Consider the following 21,152-nt stretch of genomic DNA (forward strand, 5'->3'; position numbering starts at 1 on the left):
ACAAACTATAAGCTTATAGTGATAAGGTTTCTGTTGTTTTTATACAGTCAGTGAGTGTAGCGTGAAATCTATGGGAGCTGTAGATGCATGTGACATGAGAAATCAAACCTGCTTCTGCACCAGTGGATGAGAAGGACGAAGGAGAAACTTCTATACTACTAAGATTCTGTATTAAATATTTAGCTGCATACTACATAAATCAGAAGTGTGGTTTGTTTGTTTTGTTTTTTTTTTTTAAAAAAAGCAGCTTTGACCTTTTTTGGTAAGGGCAATGAGTTAGGGATATCTTATTTAAGCTTTACTTTATGCAGTGCTATTCTGGCTGAACTTGCCCATCACTAAGGAATACACACTGATCTGACAGACTAGTTATTCTGGGCCCAGAGTGCAGAGGCTAAGGAGCTTATATAGCCTTTTAGGCAGCAGCATCTATCAAAATTTTATTACCCTGACTGAACTCTCTAGCATTCAGGCTTGCCTGATTTAGTGGATACTCCTTTATCTCTTGATTTGGGGTAGGGAGAGAATGTTGTGCAAAAAGTATATGTTCACATGCCCTTTTCTTCAGGAAAAGAAGTTGTCTGCCTGAGGAGCTGTAAGCTGCTGTACTGTTCCATGTAGCTTTTACAAGCTTCTAAAATACAGCAGTCCTACAACATAAGGCTAAACCTATTTAGGGTGCATTTTTCTTCTAAAACTGAAATAATTGTGAATACTTCCATTTTACAAATGCTTTAAAGCTCTCATGGTATTCTCATTTCATGTGGTTTTTTTCAGTACTTTGGGATATGGCTCTATCATTCTATCTTTTTAAAAAGACTTACTGTTTTATTTTGTTGCTACTGAGTTCTTTACTGTGGTGCACTTCAGGAAGTGTGTTAAGACCTTTTACTGTGATAAAGGTTTGATAACTGATTTAACAAGAGAACTTGTATGGTAGACATATAGCTGCTCTTAACAGAAACGGGAAAACCAAAATTGAGTAAACACATATGTACTGCCTCTTAGCAAGAAAATTCTTCAAGGACATAGCAGGATAATTCAGGGACTAGCTGATAGCATCGTCATGACTGTCCTTTAGGATCTAGATAATGGGAAATGGAATTAACACTAAAAGCTTCAGGTTTTGGTGGATTTTTTCCTTATAAATTAATTTCAGATGTAAATAAATATTTAATCATGTGAATGTCTTGTTGATTCAGTAACAGCTCAGCTTTTTCAGAGTTATGCATTTTTCTGTCTCAGATCATTAGGAAGAGCTACAAGCTACCTGTGTTGTATGACTGGGAATAATTTTTTTTAAAATGCAGGAGTTGTTTGATTGTCTGGCACCTGTTGATGATGGTTTGTGATAACTTTCATGTGTTTAGCACAAAAATGATGTGAAGACTTACAGTCCTTTAAGTCAGAGAAGTGGATATATTTAGCTTTTTGCTCACTGTAGAGTGAATAAAAGCTGAAATAATACACTTAAAATTTGTGAAATTCAAGTATGGCAATAGCTGAACCCTCAGTTTGTCCCTCAGTACAACTCAGTTTGTGCTAGGTACAGCTGTTAAGTCTTGTTACTGTAAGATGTGATGAGGGTACCTCAGTAGAACTGAGGGGTGGGGGAGCCAGGTATAGGAACAATACAGGCTTAATTGTTCTTTGTTTCCTTGCTTTCCAGGTGACAAGGCTCTGGATGGTTACAGTAAGAAAAAATATGTCTGCAAACTGCTTTTCATCTTTCTCCTGGGGCATGACATTGACTTTGGTCACATGGAGGCTGTAAACTTGCTCAGTTCCAATAGATATACAGAGAAACAAATTGTGAGTAATTCAGTCTCTATAAAAGATAAGCTATTCTGTCTAATATTCTGCCTCAGCTGGATAGTCTGTAAAGGACTTTGCTTCATTCCCCTGACCCCATCTTAAAGCCTTACTTTGGACCTAGCAGTGATTCTGAAATTTAACCACTTTTGTGCACAGGGAATCTTGTACTAATTGTAAAAGCTGATATGTGCACTCTGCATAAAATTATTACTGTCGTTAAGAAACTGCCTTGAGTCTTACATTAAAAGGTAAATAACCTTGTAATTTTCAGAATGTCCCTTGAAATCTTTCTAGGTGAGGTTGTGTTTATCAGATACATGTAACCTACTAGTGTCTGAATAATACGCCAAGTTCTTGATTTGCTCCCATTCATTTAAAATGATCTTTTGAGTATATGGTGAAATTGATGGAACACTTAAAAACTGATAAATTAGGGTAACACTAAACTTATCATTTTTGTTTACTTCACTTAATCTTTCTAGCCTTAGCTCTGCTATCTAAATAACTATTTCTGCTGAAATAGCTATTTCTGCCATAACTGTATGTCCCAAAGAATTACTTGTGGCATTAACAGAAAACATAATTTAAGTCAGCTAAATTCGATTTTCATTTTCCTTTTTCTGAATCACAGGGATATCTCTTCATCTCCGTACTAGTGAACTCTAACAGTGAGCTGATTCGCTTAATAAACAATGCGATCAAGAATGATCTGGCCAGCCGCAACCCCACCTTCATGGGACTTGCTCTGCATTGTATCGCTAATGTGGGTAGCCGGGAGATGGCAGAAGCATTTGCTGGAGAAATTCCAAAAATACTTGTAGCTGGGTAGGTATGACATGCCTCCTTCAAATATAACACCGATAAGCCTTTTCAGCAACTCAGTTCCATTGCAGCAGCTTAACCCATGCTTAAAGCTATACAGCTGTGGGCTTGCAGTACAAATAGTGACAATTTCCAGTAACTGCAGATAATTTGATATACCTGAGCATGGCATTGCTTGTATAAGCATACAAATACAACATGGAAATTAAGACTATATCAGTATCTTGAATAGGCTTTTACAGCTTTGTTTTGATCCTGTTTCTGTTCTGTTTAAATGTGTGACAGTGAACTCCCCTGAAATGTGTATGTTTTACTTCCTTTATCTCTCCTGATGCAAAGAACAAATAAATGAACCTAAACAGATGTTTATACTACAAATTTTGTTATAAACTGAAGCTGCTCTTTAAATGGTCCTGACTTCATAAGGAATGTGAGAATATTCTGTTGTGTGAGCTTGCTTTCTTCCTCTACTAGCCATGTAAACAGCAATTGCTGTAAATGGCAAATAGTCACCACCAACTTTCTGACTTTACCTTTGTATAGCTAGGAGTCTCTAAACAGACCTGGCAAATGTTTGGAACTCTAGTTAAGTAAATCTAAAATGAAACTTTTGATTGCAGGGCTAATTTATTTTGAAACTTAAAATGTCCAAGTGCAAACAGAACATTTAAACTCTTATGGATATTAAGTGTTTTACAATATGCATGGTTCTTGTTTTATAACAAACTGATGTCTTACATGAATATAAAAAAGTAACATGTTTTAAAAAAGTGCAAGAACTGTATTAATACTCTAAATGTCAAGCACTGGAGCCTGCAAACGTTGGAATTGTGCTTGCTTATGCAACGCTAACTCTGACTGTGTCTATTGTGTGCACTGTCTGAGTTGGCGACAAGAGGAAGGATATAACGTGATATCTAGTTGTGGCAAAAGTCTTAGGAAAGACTTCTGAATTTTTGAAATAGTGTCTCTATAGCGCCACACTTGAACACTTACTGTTTTGCAGAGCTGAAATGTAGTATGGGCCAGAAAAAGAAGAATAAGCAGCTGGCGCCTGATGTTCAGTATGGGTCTGGCCTAGTAGAGGAAATGGGGGAGAATCTATCCCGTAATTCTACCTTTCTTAGACATGGAATTCCCTATGCAAGGGCGCGTGTTTAGAGGTGACACGTTCTGGAGCCCTGTCAGGCTTGTTGTCCTGTCCTGCACTGCCCTTGCCAGGTGCTATTCTCCATGTAGCATGGTGGAAACAACATTGCAATGATGAGTCACAGGTTTTAATAAGCTAACCTTAAAAAGTTCCAAAAATTTCCCTTAGGGTTATCAATCATAGACAGAGCGCAGCACCTTCAGTTCAGACTTGTTTGAACTCTGAGCTGTGTTTATGTTCTGCGATCAGCCTTCAGGGCCTCATTCTTCTGCATTTCTAAGAGAATATATATAAAACGTGTATGTGTATATGTTATATCTAAGTGACCCATGCAGAATCAGCAGTTACTTACACTTGAAACTTTAGTGTAGCTCCCTTTGCTTGAATGTACATTGGAGAGAGAGAGTGGATGGGGAGGGAAGGAATAGGTTGGTTTGTTGTTTATTTTAACCGAGGTACAATTGGATCCTGTGGAAAACTGGTAAATTCATGAAGAATAGGTGGACTGAACTTCTACTGGGGATGTGGAGGTTTCTGAACATTTAACCAAGGTTGCACAGTATAAATTGCCTCTTAAAACTTTCAATGCTAATGCTCTGTATATTTTTTTAGCTCTTTGTGCAACATACAAAATGCTTAATTGACCACTTTGTGAAAGGGAGTTCACTGAACTAGAATAGTATCAGGCTGCTCTTAAAATAGTCCATTTCTGTGCCAGCAGCATGGATGGCAAGGTGAATAGAATTGTGGGTTGCATGCTTGGTGATAGCAAGCTGACTTGCATGCTAGCTGTAGGTACTGAAGCTGTTGAGCAGTTAATGATTTGTATCTGATACACAGGACCTATTAGGAGATCCAGCTTTGGTCACATGCATAATGTAGTGTACCTTAACTGTTTAACTTGAGTCAGTTTGGAAGCAGCTTGTTCTCGTGATTAGATGAGCTTGTGCTTATCTAATGATGAACTTTCAGTTCTGATAAAAAGATGTGAAATGTCACTCTAAGATGCAAAGAATCATTATAGAGGCTAATAGACATATGTAATGGTTGAAAACTTGACTAGTTACACTTACTGGACAAAACTAAGAACAAAAAATACTGTAACAAAGGAAGAATTCAATGAATTTAATGTTTCAACTTCTGTTGGAAAGATGCTACCTGGCTAGGGATGCTGAGTCAGCACAAAGACTAGCATAGTGCTGGCCTGCAAGTATTGCTGTGACTTAACCACTGTATTTTAAATCCATGTTTATGTCCTGCAGAGATACTATGGATAGTGTGAAGCAGAGTGCTGCCTTATGCTTGCTCCGTTTATATAGAACTTCTCCTGACCTTGTCCCCATGGGAGATTGGACGTCTAGAGTGGTGCATCTCCTCAATGACCAGCACTTGGTAAATCAGCTTCATTATGCTTCTTGGGCCTACTATTTATAGAGAATGATGTCACTTCTGCTGTTAAATACACTATTAATTTATTTCTTCTTGAGTCTTGCAAGCAAGTGGTTTGCTGTTTCCTTCAGGCTTGCAGAAGGAAATGGAAGGAGTTGTCCTTTTTTAGTTGCTATCTATATTAATTTTAAATAAAGCTTTCTTTACCTACCTTTTTCTTGGAGATATAAGAATGGTACGCACAAGTTCTTCTGCTCTGGCTGTAACTAAATTAACCTTGTACCTTGTGATCCTAAGTCATATTGCATAGATTTAATACTAATTTTCCTAGGCCTTTTAAGACTAGACCTGCACTAAAAATGCAAGGCCTGATTTGTTAGTGCTTGGACTTCCTTGTCCTGTGGTATCCATGTTGTCATTCTTATCTTGCTGGTTCAGAAAAACCTGTTGTTCTAGATAAGAGTCTCTTGTTTTTTCCCTCTGTCTAGTTACTTTGATAAAGTAAGGCCATTAAGACTTGTGCTTCAGCAGTAATAAGAGTGCTTTAGTCTGCAGTAATAGCAAATGTTTGTGTTATACAAAGCCCTCTCTTCATGTTGGGTTATCAGAATTCTTTCCTGGATGATCTGCTGCATCCTATTTCTTCTACTCATGCTTCTCTTGTGTAATAAGACAATTTGCATCCATGCTTTATTTAAATATAGCTCTCTGTAATTTTAGATGTACTATCCAAACATGAGACAAAGCTAATACAAAAATAGCATTAAATGCACTACAAGCATGGCAGTATCATGCTGTTGAAAATCCTGTTGGATTTTGAAGATGTGTAATTAGTCTAGCTGCTAGCCAAATAAAGGGCTTTTTAATGTGGGGCTTTGTCGTGGGGATAAACTTAGTTTTGTTGCATATCAAAAAATACTTGAAATATAAGGTCTTAATGGGCAGCATCTTAAACTGGTACAAAGTCTAATGTATTGGTTTGGTTTTTTTCCAGGGTGTGGTTACTGCAGCTACAAGTCTGATAACCACTTTGGCACAGAAGAACCCAGAAGAATTTAAAACTTCAGTCTCCTTGGCAGTGTCTAGATTAAGCAGAGTGAGTCCAATGATAACCCTGATAATACTTTACTGTTGCTTAATTTACTCAGCTTTCTAGGTTAGCTTACTGTTGCTTATTTATTCAGCTTTCTAGGTCAGATTACTTTAGTGTACCATTAAAAGTGAAGATTATTCAATTTCACTTCATATAGCTGGTTCAGTTAACCTTTTTTAACACTTGTTGTTTACAAGGGTAGAAAACTGTATTAGCTTGCTCAAACTTTCTTGGTGTAATCCTTACTATGCTCCAAGTTTATGTAGCAAAAACATGTCTTCCTCTCTCACCTACTTGTATTTGAAAGGATCCTCATGATGCATTTGAGTATTTAATCCTCATTTTATGTTACTGTAACACCAAAGAGTAGTTGAATCAAAGACTGATCCTGCAAACTTCTGCACAGAACCCTCAGAAATACAGCCTGTACTTTTAACTTTAAGCTTCTTATAAGATGAATCTTCTTCCCTTCTCCCTCTTTTGAGCTGCTGTGAGGTTAATAATCATAAGCATTTGATATTCTGTAAATGGGTGTAGGGGGTTAAGCAAGAGTAGGAGGTGCAGGGAGGAGTGGAGAGACATTTTTGTAAGTTAGCATCTTCATGCTGGAAAACTTACATAAGGTTTTGTTTGATTTTTGTCTTTCAGAAAGTATGCAAGACGTGGGAGGATAGTACTTCACAAATGTATTTTAGACCCAGATTTATGTGGTGTTATACCCAAAATTACTTGTAGTTCAGAGAAATTTAATTTATTTTCAAATATGAAGATTTTGTCTAATACTTAAAAGCAAGGGAGTGCTGAAGGAAGTGCATAGCTGTTCTGTAATGGAGCAGCAAGAATTAGATAGTTTCTTTGAGCAAAGCCAGTGCCAAACTTACGCTTATCCTAGAATCAAAGGGGGAAAAGAAATGCATGAAGAGGGTACTCCATCTGAAGCCTAATCTAATCCTTAGCACACTTCACTATGCATATAAACTTCTTCTGGGAAAGCTATCTGTTCTTTGCTCTGCAGTGTTGAATGTTACTGAAGGTGTCAGTTGGTCCTTCTGCTTTAGTTCAGTCTGTCATAGCATCTTGTGCTTGAATTCCAAGTTCACCTATCAGCAGTCAACTATAACACTGTATTTAGGCTTTCTGTTGGCTGAATCCATGAATTGCTGAACCAAAGAAAGTCAAGCTTCTGGTTAAATGTTTTGGTGTTACAAGATGGTAATCTTCATTCCTAAGAAAAGCAAGTGTGCTTTCAGTAAGAGACTTTCTAGACTACTGTATCTGTAAAACTGAATTACTATTACTAGGGAACTTGATGGTATACTTGTAGTATGACAACTTGCACCTAATTAATCTACTGAATTAAACATTGCTAGTGACATAGTTTTGTAAGCCTCTGTCAGAGGTGACCTACAGTGTTCTTTGGCTCCTTCTCATGATTGTGCATCACTTAACTTCAGTGGCTGACATGCCATCTGCTTATTTTACAGATCGTAACTTCTGCATCAACAGATCTTCAGGACTATACGTACTACTTTGTTCCTGCTCCTTGGTTATCTGTGAAACTTCTGAGGCTGTTACAGTGCTACCCACCTCCAGGTAATGCACAAATCACAACAGTGGTCATCTCTTTTTATGCAGTACCCTATTTCCAAACAGCTATTGTGCTATAGTGTTATCATAACTTGAAGTGCAAGCACATTGTCTTGAAGACAAAGATGCTGAAGTCCGTACTCTTGAGTGTTTCAGACTGTTAAAATTAAACACAACATAATTCAAAAGGCCACATAGCTTAGAGCAAAGTGTCAAACCAGCGTGCATCTTACGAACAAGTTGCAACTGCTATTTTAAACATTCTTTAATGTTATCAACTATATTAAAACCTTGAAATATATTATAGTGCAGATCGCATTTGGCTTTTGTTCTCACCCAAATAGAACTGTGGCTTAGAATTCTTTTGCTGACTGTATGTTGGGGGAAGGTGAACTGTTTTTAATGTATCAGAATACTTCAGTTTATTCAGATTTAGCAAGGTGGAAGGCCTAAGGTAGGGATTAAGGTGTTGAGCAAAATGAAGTTGTCCAACGGCTTGTTCTTCTCCAGAAGACCCTGCGGTACGTGGTCGTCTAACAGAATGCCTGGAAACTATTCTTAACAAAGCGCAGGAGCCACCAAAGTCCAAAAAAGTACAACACTCAAATGCAAAGAATGCTGTGCTGTTTGAGGCAATAAGTTTAATTATACATCATGACAGGTAAGCTGTGAGAATAATTCTATTATGAGAGGATTTTTTTAACGTGAAAAGCTGTGGCTTTGTCTTGAACACTAAATGAAATTTTACTGGGGGGGGTGGGCAGCAGAATATGAAGTTGCTCGCTAGGTTGGAACACATCCACAGCAGTGGAACTGAACAGTATTAATGAACTGTGTTGCTGTCAGCATATTTTTTTAATTGCTTTTTCTTGCTGCTTTTTTTTTTGTGTTTTGTATTGACCCTACCACTCTAATCCAACAAAGATTATTTGCTCACAGTGTCTGAGCAGGGCTTACAGTGTCATTTCACTGGTGGGGCGTTCTAGCAGGCACTTTGAGGCATTTTAAGAAATTTCCACTGCAGAAATAGTATTCTGTATTTGGTGTTCTCAAACCTGTTGCTTTTAACACTTTCACTTTCTCTCCTGTTCTGTGCAGTGAGCCAAATCTACTAGTCCGTGCCTGTAACCAGCTAGGTCAGTTCTTGCAGCACCGAGAAACTAATTTGCGTTACCTAGCACTGGAAAGCATGTGTACGCTTGCCAGCTCTGAATTCTCACATGAGGCTGTGAAAACACACATAGAAACAGTTATCAATGCATTGAAGGTAAATATTTAATTGTGCAGTCTGTTTTGAGTGTTGTCTTCTCCCCTATCTCAATGCCCTCTCCCCCACTGCCCCAAGCCCCTGTCCCCAATTAAGCTAATAACACTTGGGGACCAAAAGAGTTATTCTCAGAAGTCTGCTTTAGGTCTTTAGCTTAATCCTGCAAAATCTTGCTGTGCTGGCAGTGATAGAGGTCAGCTTCAGTTTATTTCTGCAGTTGACTAGTAAATCTAATACTTGTAGCTGTTGGCCCCTGTAACACTTTGGTATCTCCTCAAGCTGTAGACTGAAGATGAATAATTCTTTCAAAACATGGAATTTCAAAACAGAGAATGCTGGGAAGACTTTGTTTTATTACTGTCTTGCTGGTATCGGACACTGTTCCTTCACTGCAGCAGGTGATGGGGAGCAGTAGAGCAGATCAACTTCCACTGCAGAATCAGAAAGTCAAGAAACCGGAAAGACACATTCCCAGGCCATGTTTATGTGAAAAAGCAGAAGTCGAAAGAGGAATACCAATTTGCATGTAAATTTAATTGCACACTTCAGTGTTTACATGTTTTCTTCCAAGCTCATGCTGTAGCATAATAATACATTTGTCTAACTTTAAAGTACCTATCTGTTCTAGCTGGGCTTCTGTTGATACAAGGCAAGCCCAACACTAAACCTGCAGGTAGCCAATTGCTCATTGGCCTGGTGACAATTTGACAATTTCAGCCACTTATTAGTGCATCTGTGGCCAGTGGTGCCAGTTACCCAGTGCATCACAAACTCATTCACCCTAGTTAGGGTAGTAGTGGAGTATTCTGTACAAACTCCTCCTTCCTTTCATCACTTGCACAGATTTGAATATATATACTACAGAAAGAAAACCTGACGATTTGAATTTTTGTAATATTATCTAAAAGCAGGAAGCTGTCTGAGTCTCCAGTGACCTCTTTCTGGGTGACTGAAAGGAGAAGAACACGAGAAACTCATAGCTTCTGTAAAGGGTGTATCCAAGTTCATTGTGCATGTGAAGGATTATGAAAATGCATTTGTTTTGAATTTGACTATGGATTATAGTAAGTTTCATCTCTTCAGTAAGTTGCATGTGCTTTCCCAATACAGATTAAATCATCTTTACCTTTTGCTGTGTGTCCTTTTGCAGACTGAAAGAGATGTAAGTGTGCGACAAAGAGCTGTAGATCTCCTGTACGCAATGTGTGACCGAAGCAATGCCCAACAGATTGTGGCTGAAATGCTGAATTACTTGGAGACTGCTGATTATTCCATTAGAGAAGAAATTGTGAGATATTTGTGTTTCCTGAAGTTTTTTCATAGCTGGCTTTGGCACCATATGTATCATTTATTGATTGGGATGCTGCATAGTCTGTGATAAAGATTCTTTTTCATGGTGGTTTAAAAAAACCAAACAAACAAAAAACCAAACCACACAAACAAAAAAAAAACAACCAACCCCCCACCCCAAACCCTAAGTTTGTAGTCTAATAGCAAAGAATGTTCTTCATTTAAATTAAAGTAATGGGGTGGGGAACCCCTTGGAAACTAGGAATTTTAAAAACTAATCTTGGTTTCAGGGCATTGCACATAGAAAGTAAAGTGAATTTTATCAATGCTTGAGCAAATCCAATCTCTAGATCTGAGGGTTATGTTCTACTCTAGTCAACTCTTTAATAGCTTTGAAAATTAGTGTGATAAATACTTATTTGTAGGTAGAACTTCATACTGTGTATGCTGTGATAACTTTCAGTCTAAGGATTCCCCAAAACAATACCTTATAATCAGCTAAAAGAGAGGCATGATAACTATCTCCTTTCCAGCAGGAAAAAAATGCAAGAGTTGAAATACTCACTTAAAAGCCTTCTTAGAATGGTAGCCAAAACCTGTACTTATGGTAATTATTTAGCTTAGTTAAGTGCTGAATTTTCTTGAGTGGAGAAGTTAACATAGAATACAGTGTTGAGTTACCTCTTGTGCTGTCCTGTTGCTGTTGGCAATCTACCCTGATGTGGCAGATAATGTGAACTGCATTCTGTTAATTTACTACTCTTAAAAGAATAGGTCAGTATAAATGCAACTGATAACAAATTATGTGGATGTCTCTTTCTGTGCTGATTGTTTGCTTCAGGATACAGAAATCTTAGTATGACCTGAAAAAGTCAGCTATATTTTGGAGACTCTGGTCTGTCTATGCTAGCTTGAGTTTCCACTCTTTTTCTTTTAGAGGTCTCCAGTTTCCTATTTGGTCCTGTCTCAGTGATGGTTTAGGTGGTGGTTTTATAGCAAACAAAAAATGTTCAATAAATTGCTCTTGATTGCTTAGGTACACAGTTGAAAAGCCACAGATGCAACATATTTGAATGCATTATGGGGAAAGCATTAAGTACCTGGCAACTGGTGTGTTCTGGCACAGAATTTAAATGTTCATCTTTCACCTTAACTGTGGGAGCAAGTGACCAAGCTGATGTATTTGAAGCTGAGGCTTCTGGGCTACCGTGAGGTATCGCTAGGTGTATATGAAAGTGAATCTTGATACACAGCTTATAGTAGAAGCTAGTCAACCTTTATTCTCTTTTATGTGTATTCAGGTTCTCAAAGTTGCAATTCTAGCTGAGAAGTATGCAGTGGATTATACTTGGTATGTGGATACAATCTTGAATCTGATTCGCATTGCTGGTGACTATGTTAGTGAAGAAGTATGGTATCGAGTTATTCAGATTGTCATCAACAGGGATGATGTTCAAGGGTATGCAGCAAAGACTGTTTTTGAGGTAAGAATAATTGCTTTCAATTCACTTTCAAAATGAGGTAGGAATTAAGTAAACACCATGTGATCTAGCAAGTGTGTGTGCTTCCCCATGTTAGGGAGGAGGAGAAATATGATCCTGAATATTTCACAAAATGCTGCTGAAGCTTTCTGTAAGACTAGCATCATAGATTTTTAGAGCCAGCAACTGTATTAAGTTGAGAAGCTTATCTGGCTTAATGTAGACTACACCTGGTACTGTTCTGTTTTTGGTGAGGGAGGGCAGGGTGTGTTATGCTGGGTTTTTTGTTATTTTGGTGGATGGCATTGATTGGATGGCTTAGGAAATTGCATTACCTGGAAAATTACTGAAATGTAGTACAAATAGAAGCCTTTTACAGGGTGGCTTTTTTTGCCTTTTTTTAAAGTTTTCTGCATGCAGGAATCCAAAACACTCAAAATGATAACTTGATAATCCTTCTGGAAGCATATACCCATTCATTGTGTTCAGGATCTGATAAAACTGGAATTTGAGCTATTAAAGGAGAACACTTTCAAATGTCTGGTCTTGTTGCTCTGACTTTATTTGGATTCTTCATATGGGCTTTCTATGTAATTTTCTTTACTAAATGTTTAAGCTGACTTTCAGAACTCATCCCTGCTATGTGTTTCTTCATACTCAATAAAGACAGTATTTTTATCTTGGACAACTTCAGCACATTCCTGCAAGGTTTAAATTAAGTATATTAACATCCTTCTGACACCCCTAAAGATGTAAGGGTTAACCTAAGCAGCTGTATCTTGTCCTCAGAAGTCCACAGTGCTGCTAGATGGGCTTAAGAGTGCTCTTAAGCAAGTAATACTTACATTAGAGATTCTTCTATAAAGTCATACCACCTATCATGCTTTTCTCATAAATGCTCTGTAGTGCCTAGACCTATGGTCTCTTACAGGAATGTAGACTAGGAAACTGGACATGGAAGTGACAGAAAAGATCTTTTTTGATACACTACAGATTGATGACTCTTAATGTGTTCTTACAGGCCCTTCAAGCTCCAGCATGCCATGAGAATCTTGTAAAAGTAGGTGGCTACATCTTGGGAGAATTTGGAAATTTGATAGCAGGTGATCCAAGATCAAGGTAAAACACCTTCTAAAACACTGAATTGAAGTAGTAACACTTTCTGTAAAGAATCTAATCTCTATTTAATATTCCTAAAGGCCAGTTAACAAAGAGTCAGCTCTTGATAGTAATGCATTAAGAATTACCATGTCTACAAAAACTGAACAAATTATTTTTCTTCCCATCTTAAGTCCCCTCATCCAGTTCAACTTGCTACATTCCAAGTTTCATCTGTGTAGTGTTCCTACCAGAGCTCTGCTTCTGTCTACCTACATCAAGTTTGTGAACCTGTTTCCAGAAATCAAAACTACAATTCAAGATGTATTGCGCAGTGACAGTCAGCTAAAGAATGCTGATGTTGAGTTGCAGCAGAGAGCTGTTGAGTATTTGAGGCTCAGTACTATTGCCAGTACTGATATATTGGTAGGTATAAAGGTTATTTTTTTAATTATGCAGAACTCTTTAGCTGTGTCTTCTGTCAACAAGTAAACTCCACTAAACCTTACCTGATTGCTCAGAAATATTATTGCAGGATTAGGGATCCATTATGTGGGCACTGATTCTTTTAATCTAGCTAGTTCAGCTACAGTCATCTTTAATTTAGAGCTAAAACTGAAGTTGTTATTGCTTTAGTGGGACAAATGACTGTTGAAGCATGCTAATCTGGAGCTGGGAAGCCAGTGAAAGCTGATGTAGTACGTGGTCCTACAGTACTCGGATACCAAAAAGCTAGTGCTCTGTTTTGAGGGCTTGCTTGATAGTAGGCAGGAAACTTGTAATTGTGCTGATTTTTTTTTTTTTTTTTTTTTGTCTCGAAGTTTACAGTGCTTTAACCTGATGCAGGTCTGGCCAGAGCATGGCACACTTAGTCTTGACAGCTAATGAATGCTTAGGTCTGACTAGATCCTTGGGTAATCTTCTATGGCTTCAGTCTGGGACTGTTTGACTTAAGGACCATTAGGTCTACTATGATCCTTTTTTTTTTTTTTTTTTTTATTTAATTTAATAGCACTGTACCAGAGAAGTGATATGCTCCTGCTCTCTTAAACAACTGCTTTGGGAGGACTTCAGAAAGTTTAAAAAAAAATTTTTTTTTAAAGCAAGTCTACTCCATCACTGTACAATAAACTGCATAGTTGTCTTCTCTGTGGATAATTACTTCTGCTGTTTCCTTATGCAATCTATAAGGGTGTATCTCTTCAAAGACTCAGAAGCTGGTTTGACTTTTTCTGTAAGTTTAACTAATACACTTTTTTTCTGTGATAAGGCTACAGTGCTGGAAGAAATGCCTCCCTTTCCAGAGAGAGAATCTTCTATTTTGGCGAAACTCAAGAAGAAGAAAGGCCCAGGCACAGTTACTGACCTGGAAGAGATCAAAAAGGAGAGGAGCTCTGATATGAATGGAAGTGCTGAACCTGCCTCTGTCAATGCCAGTGCTGTTGTGAGTTTAAAAGCTGTTATTTCACTAATTTGGACACTGTGCAAGTGAGAAAAGAATGGTTTCCTTAAGGTGGCTTTTTAGGGGTTTAAAACTTCTCATCTCAAGTTCTAAGACTATGGGTATTTGCTCTAAAGTAGCAGGGGAACATATAGCTGCTTTCCCCCCACCGCATGCTTGGATGAGATTTTCCTTTGGAAATCTTATGTAAATGGGGACAAATTATCTGCAGCCTAAAAAAATTGCTTTTACGTTGTTACTTTGAAATATACTGCCGTTAACATAGAAATGGGAATTTCCTTGCTGGTGAAATTGCAGTGAAGGTGAGATGATAAAATTTAACATATTTAAAGGGAGTAACTTGAATTTCAAAGTGTCATCTGCTCTGCTTTGTCTAACATGGTAGATATTTTGCATCTTGTTTTGGGTTGTTACTGTTTTTACTAGAAGTGGACAACACTTAACATAGGTGTCCTTAAATCAATGTAATGTTGTTACTGTTTATTTGACAGTACTGTTTGAGTTCAGTTATGGTAGACAAGGCCACAGGCTTGTTTATTCTGAGCTGAAACTTCTCATTTTGTTGTCAGTTAAAGCTAGTAGGTTGAATTGTTCCCATAATGTAATACTTGTTTCTGGTTTTAATGACTAGCATAACTTGTAATTACATTTGAGATGTAGTAGTAGACTACCTAAGATGAGGAAATACTGTAGCACACTCCCTGCCCAGTTTGTTAAAGCATAATCCTTTAACTCTTAGTTATTGCAGTGTGTGAGAGCAGATGTTCCAAGTGGAATGGACAGAAATACGTTTCCAGCAGAAAAGTTGCCAAATTTTCGTTGCATGCCAAATTGACTGAGGTGACTGGCAGTTAAAATTGCATTATGCTTTGAGCTTCACTTTACGAGTTGCAGCCACGTAAAACTCTGCTATGTTACCTTCATCGGTGGCTTTGGTGTGACCCTAGCTTAGATGCCAAGAATATATATATTTCAAATTGGAATTCCAACTGTTTCTTTTCAGTAGTTCTTACCAGTTGGCTTCTGAAAATTATTTTGCTAGGGAATTTTTGTGTTTATACTGCATCAAATTCAGTCTTTGGAGTATATGATAACTTTTGAGTTGTTTGAAACCTTTGTTTTTGTAAGCCTCAATCCAAATGCATCCCATGACTTACCTTCAGCATGTCTGGTGTATTGTAGGTCTAATACATGAACGTTTTGTTTAACAGTCTGTGCTTTGTTCTTGCACATGACTTGGGCACATATATGCAGCCTCTCTTGCATGACTCTGTCCTGGCGACTTGATTTGTTCTATTTGGGGAAAAAAATTTTTTAAAGGTCTTGCCTCTACCTTTAGTGTTTGCAGCTTGAACTAGCTACAGGCTCTGCTTTTTTGCTGGTTACGTTTTACATAGTTTCTAAGGTTTGCCAAGCTTCAAAAACCCAGGATTAAACTGATAATCAGTTTTAAAGATGCTGTGATGTTTTAATTTAGGTTTGCGTAAAAGCCACTGCCTTTCTTGCTGGATTCTTCTTGAAAGAAAAGCAACACGTTTGAATTTTATTCCCTGCAGTACTTAATTTCCCTTGAAACTGAGAGGGAGAAAAATATTGTCTTTTTTTCTGCAGAATCAGATTCTACACAGATGAATCGTGCGTTTTTTTTATTTAACTGTTAGATGGACATAACTCTCTTCAAAGGAAAAAAGAAAGCCATATCTGTAAATAACCTTAAGTTGAAATGCAAGGTGATAACTGCATTCGTGGAGCCTCCTACATCCATTCAAAGCTTGATTTGTGGTGGGGAGAGGCACTTTACCATAGCGAAGCTGTCTGTGCAAAAGACAGCTTTGTTATAGTTTTGCTGTAGTGTAACACCAAAGTGTCTTGTCTTCCCTAGTCTACTCCTTCTCCATCTGCGGATCTGCTGGGTCTGGGTGCTGCCCCTCTCACCAATTCAGCTCCCCCACCGTCCTCTAGTGGCAGCCTGCTGGTGGATGTATTTTCAGATTCAGCTTCTGCAGTTGCACCTCTTGCTCCTGGTTCTGATGACAACTTTGCGAGGTAATTGAGTCACACTGTAAGGAATCTGAAGAATTTCTGTTAAAACAGAGAAAAAACCACATGCGATAACTTTCAGTTTTGTTCCAGCTTATTGAATGCATTCCTAGGTGGTAGTTGTGCAGCAAGGGAGGTGTTCTTGAACTCTATGCTGGATGTGCTATCTTTATTGAATATTTCTGCTCATGGGGAAAACTGAGTCTGTAGTAATCAACCTGAGGATATTAGCCACACAGTATTGCCTAGTTTTCATGCTGGTTTTGCTGCTTTGTTAAACTAAGCTGCTTGTGTATCTCAATATATCTTGAATTTGGGGGTTATCTGGCCTGATACGTTTATTCTTATATGTTTATAGAATATGTTTATTCTTATTTCCATAAAGTATTCTTGTGTCTGTCTGCTTACGGCAAGCTGATAATGGAACAGTGAGATGGATTATATCCAGAGATACTGGCTCTCAGAATTTCAAGATATACTTAAATTGTTCTGCTACTGTCTGACAAACAGGTGTGAAAAGGGGGAAAAAAACAAGTGCTTTTTTTTTTAAGGTGATTTGATACAATTATCTTCCGAATTACATTACCAAGTATAGTGTAGGTGCAATGTGTTATTAATTCTGCTAATATTAAAAGTCACTATGGCTACACTCAAATGCTATTTGGCTAAAATTTTGGAAATAAATAGTATAAGATCACAGAATGTCTTTAAAAATCTGTCATCTTACTGGCCAAATACTATGTTATTGTTGTCGAGGACCAAATTTTGAATGATATGGCAAAGTTCCGATGCATCTTAATATGAAAGACATAATTAGTGAAAGTAATCTGCCTGGATTATTGAGACTTTCATCAAAATTTTATACTAGGCAATGTATTGTTGCAGGTTTGCAGGGATTAAGACTTGATCCTATGTTTCTCTTGGAAGGCAATGAGCGATGCTTAATCGTGCTACACAATACCAAGACTTCAAGAAGCTACATAAGCTTGTTAGAGCTTTTTTTTTTTTTGAGGGGGAAAAAAAAGAAACCAATACTAGTAGCTTCATAAGCAGAAGTTACCTAAAAAGACTTTTCTCTTTCTGCAGAAGAAAGTATAGCATTGCCCAACCCCTTGGTCTGTCTATAGATGATGAAATGTTCCTCTAATGATACTGAGAAGTTGCCTTTTACAGTTTCCTGCCTCTTTTTAGTGCTGTTGTCACTTTTGTTTCTAATCTGTTACTTGGGTAAGTCATTCTCTGTGTGCCTGTATATTCTTGCCTACACTTCATACTTGTGTGTTTTTAAGAACTGATTGTGCAGCTGTAGATAGAAGTGCCACTGAGGTTGATGAGACCTCTGCTTCAAAGCACACATTGGTAGTAGTTAATATACATCTACATTTATGGTTTTGGACTAAAACTTTTTTTGCTGTCACAATTAAACACCTAAAAGGACTTTGTTCTTTAAGAGGTAGAAATTTAAGCTACTGAACACCTTCAGCTGTCTCCTGTCTTTGGGAAGAATTGCTGGTTCCTAACAATCAGGGAGGGGTGGGGTGGGGGAGAGAAGTGGGGGAGAACATTGCCTAATGCCTAAAACCTTTCTAGGTGTACTGAGCTAGGGCAGCTAATAAATTTTTCATGCATTAAACTCAGCAGTGCCATTTTTGCGGAAGGAGGTAAAAGAAATACCTAAGCACTAAGCTGTCTTTACTAACTCCTATCTCTGTCGCTACTGCCTTTCTTCCTTTGTGCTGCCTGAACTAGCCCTGACCTGGCTTCATCTGAGGTAGTTTCTGAGGAACCAGCTGATACTGTGCATGATGCTGATGAGCTTTTTCACAAGTAAGCAATACTAAAACCTTGCAAGGCTGGGCAACTTCCAGAATATAGTTATAAAGCAAAACTATATTGTGCATTAATGTAATACCAGCAAAACTAGAGAAACATGTACTGTCAGACTTGTGACTAGAACACATCTGTAGATGCTGTGGATTTTATGACAAGCACATGAATACACAGGTTAGAGTTGCCTTTATGAGCCAGTGCTGTCACACACTGCTCTAAAATGAGGCAATGTCAGTTGTATGTTAAGTTTTGTAACTATTCACAAATAAAGGAAAAACATAAGAGTAACTTGTCAACAGTACTGAGATTTGGGAGTATGTTTTAAGTGCCTTGTATGCAAAAGGCTAATGTTTGCTGACCACCTCTTCTACTTTTAAGTGGAGGGTGATGGAAAGGACTGAAATCACTGCAGAATGGGCTTCCTCTCTCAAAATGGAAAAAAAAAAGTACAGCTCTCAGTTGACTTGTGATACAAAACTGGTAAAACAAGGGATTCTTTTTTCTTTCAGGTTTAAACAGTCAAAGCTTCAAACTTTTCAATTCTGCACCAACCTAATGAGTTTCAGAAGTTGTCAAGAATATGAATAAGAAAAATCTTAGTCTGTTGCCTGGTCCTTTATAGACTCTGTGTGTGTGTGTATCTAGCATATTGTGGCTTCCTTCATAGTTTCTCAGACATCCTATCAAATAACTTCAGTTCTTTTAGTGTCCTACAAGTGGTGGTTTTGGTTGTAAAATTGTCTTTTCTAACTGCAGTTTTCTGCAAAGGCCTCTCTCAGACTGATGCACTCTAGGTTAACCACAATCTTCATCCTCTGTGTAAACCCTGAATTATGTGGTTCTAAGTATTGTTTAATATGGCTCAATTTAAAACACGTTTTCCCTCTCTTCCCCTAGGTTTGTGTGTAAAAATAATGGAGTCTTATTTGAGAATCAGTTGTTACAAATTGGATTGAAATCTGAATTTCGACAGAACCTGGGTAAGATCTTTCAGGCCAGGTGGTTAGCTGTCTGCATTATCAGTAGCAATGCCAGCATGATATTGCACATAGGACTTGCTTTTCAGTTACTCTAAGAGGGAAATGTGATTTCAGACCTAACCTGTCTTAAGATCTTCATTGTTCTTGTGTCCCTGGCTTCTGTGTGGGTTCTTGTTTCCTTAAACCTTTTGGTTGTTTTGGTAGCTGAGATGAAATGGGAGTGTTAAGTGGTACTGTAAGCTCCAGCTCTTCCTGCCTTGTTGTAAGGCTGGTACAGCCAGGGTTATAAAGGACCATTCTCCTCAACTTTTGTATCCTACAGTATAGCTTATTGTAATATGATACACAAGACATTTCAGACATGTCTAGCATAGTACATTAATGCACAAGATACTAAAAACATGTAGGAAAGAGCTGGGAATCAAACACAGGCCAACACTAGGACTGATTACTTCTCCCCTTCTGCATCACTCTTGGTACCATAATAGCTTCTTTACATAGAAAGTAACGTTCTCTGGCAATTAAAAGACTTCTTCTGATTATTTAACTGCCTGTGGGAGAGGACTGATGGTTTGTTTTATCTATTATTTAATTTTGAACTGTGAATATCTTGGTAAGATAAACCATATAAATTATGCTTTGTTTTTTAAACATTGTTTTAAAGAAAGGTAGAAAGACAATGTATTAGGTACTTGAAGCACAAGTAGTTCAGTATGATTACATATGACATACCTAAAAATCCTCATGTCTTTTGTTTTCTTTCTAGGACGTATGTTCATATTCTATGGTAATAAGACATCAACACAGTTCTTGAATTTTACTCCAACAGTAATCTGCTCAGATGACCTACAGTCAAATATCCTTAAATGCAGTAGCCTGTGTCTGTTCTTATTTGGGTTTTGTGTTTTATGCCACACAAAATTATAATAAAGCTGCTGGATCAAGGCATGGTGTCCTTGAACATGAAGAAATTATAAACTTACTGATAGCTGTCTGAAGTTCTGGTAGAAAGAGCAAGTCTTGAGCAGAGATAGAAGATTCTCTCCTTAAAGGTCTGGTTACAAACACAAATTTTACTGTTGAAATAAGGAGAAATTAGGCTGGACAAATGCATAATGCAATTCTGTAGCTTTCTCCACGGTCATGAAGTAGCAGGGGTATAGATGTGGTGTCCTTCAAGCCCTGTGTTAGCAGATAACCTCAGACTTGAGAAGGAGGTAGAAGAATACATGTACATAAAGACGATGACACTTTAAAATAAGCTCTTAATTTACAGTTTGTCCTTGATGCTTGGTATTGCAACTTTAGGATTTCTGGGAGACTATGTAATCAAGCTTGTTTGACTCAAAGTCTCACTGTAATGTTCACATTGAAATGAGATAGTCCAGTGGTTTTTATTGTGAATTCAGTGCTTTCATAGCTTTTTGAGGGTATCTTTCTTTAAGAATATCCAAATAACTGAGAATTGTGGGAGTCATTGCTTCTAGGTGTGTCAGTATGGGGGGACCCCCAAAAAAACCACCAAAACTTTTTTGCTGTACAAGAATTGAGCTTTGAATATTCAGTAGCATGTAGAGAATGAATGGACACGATGCTAATTCCTCATGTAGCTTACTGGAGGATTTGCGGGGTTTTTTTAGTTATCAATTCATTGATCAGTTTCCTTAACCACTTCTTATGCCTGAATCTTCAGACAAAACCTGTTGACCCCACAGTGGATGGAGGTGCACAGGTTCAACAGGTTGTGAACATTGAATGTGTGTCAGACTTTATGGAAGCTCCAATCCTGAACATTCAATTCAGGTAAAACACATGAATTAATTGGGTGAAAGATGTTAGATTTGGCCT

General features: G+C 37.8%; 1 protein-coding gene across 6 annotated transcripts in view; it reads left to right on the top strand.

The window, feature by feature from the left end:
- Positions 1 to 21,152, top strand: part of AP2A2 (adaptor related protein complex 2 subunit alpha 2) — a 45,922-nt gene that overhangs the window by 21,892 nt on the left and 2,878 nt on the right. For 2 of the 6 annotated variants that reach the window (XM_069803575.1, XM_069803580.1), the window contains exons 3-19: positions 1,670 to 1,812; positions 2,447 to 2,640; positions 5,050 to 5,179; positions 6,171 to 6,272; positions 7,754 to 7,862; positions 8,367 to 8,517; positions 8,955 to 9,123; positions 10,274 to 10,411; positions 11,715 to 11,897; positions 12,916 to 13,013; positions 13,187 to 13,418; positions 14,263 to 14,436; positions 16,337 to 16,500; positions 18,244 to 18,321; positions 19,222 to 19,304; positions 20,071 to 20,160; positions 20,984 to 21,107. In XM_069803575.1, coding sequence (XP_069659676.1) covers positions 1,670 to 1,812; positions 2,447 to 2,640; positions 5,050 to 5,179; positions 6,171 to 6,272; positions 7,754 to 7,862; positions 8,367 to 8,517; positions 8,955 to 9,123; positions 10,274 to 10,411; positions 11,715 to 11,897; positions 12,916 to 13,013; positions 13,187 to 13,418; positions 14,263 to 14,436; positions 16,337 to 16,500; positions 18,244 to 18,321; positions 19,222 to 19,304; positions 20,071 to 20,160; positions 20,984 to 21,107 — 2,362 coding nt within the window. Of the gene's footprint in view, positions 1 to 1,669; positions 1,813 to 2,446; positions 2,641 to 5,049; positions 5,180 to 6,170; positions 6,273 to 7,753; positions 7,863 to 8,366; positions 8,518 to 8,954; positions 9,124 to 10,273; positions 10,412 to 11,714; positions 11,898 to 12,915; positions 13,014 to 13,186; positions 13,419 to 14,262; positions 14,437 to 16,336; positions 16,501 to 18,243; positions 18,322 to 19,221; positions 19,305 to 20,070; positions 20,161 to 20,973; positions 21,108 to 21,152 lie in introns of all 6 variants that reach the window. The other 4 variants (XM_069803576.1, XM_069803577.1, XM_069803578.1 and 1 more) reach the window with 4 other exon arrangements.

This window comes from Haliaeetus albicilla, chromosome 16 (assembly GCF_947461875.1).
Source record: "Haliaeetus albicilla chromosome 16, bHalAlb1.1, whole genome shotgun sequence".
Lineage (NCBI taxonomy): Eukaryota > Metazoa > Chordata > Aves > Accipitriformes > Accipitridae > Haliaeetus > Haliaeetus albicilla.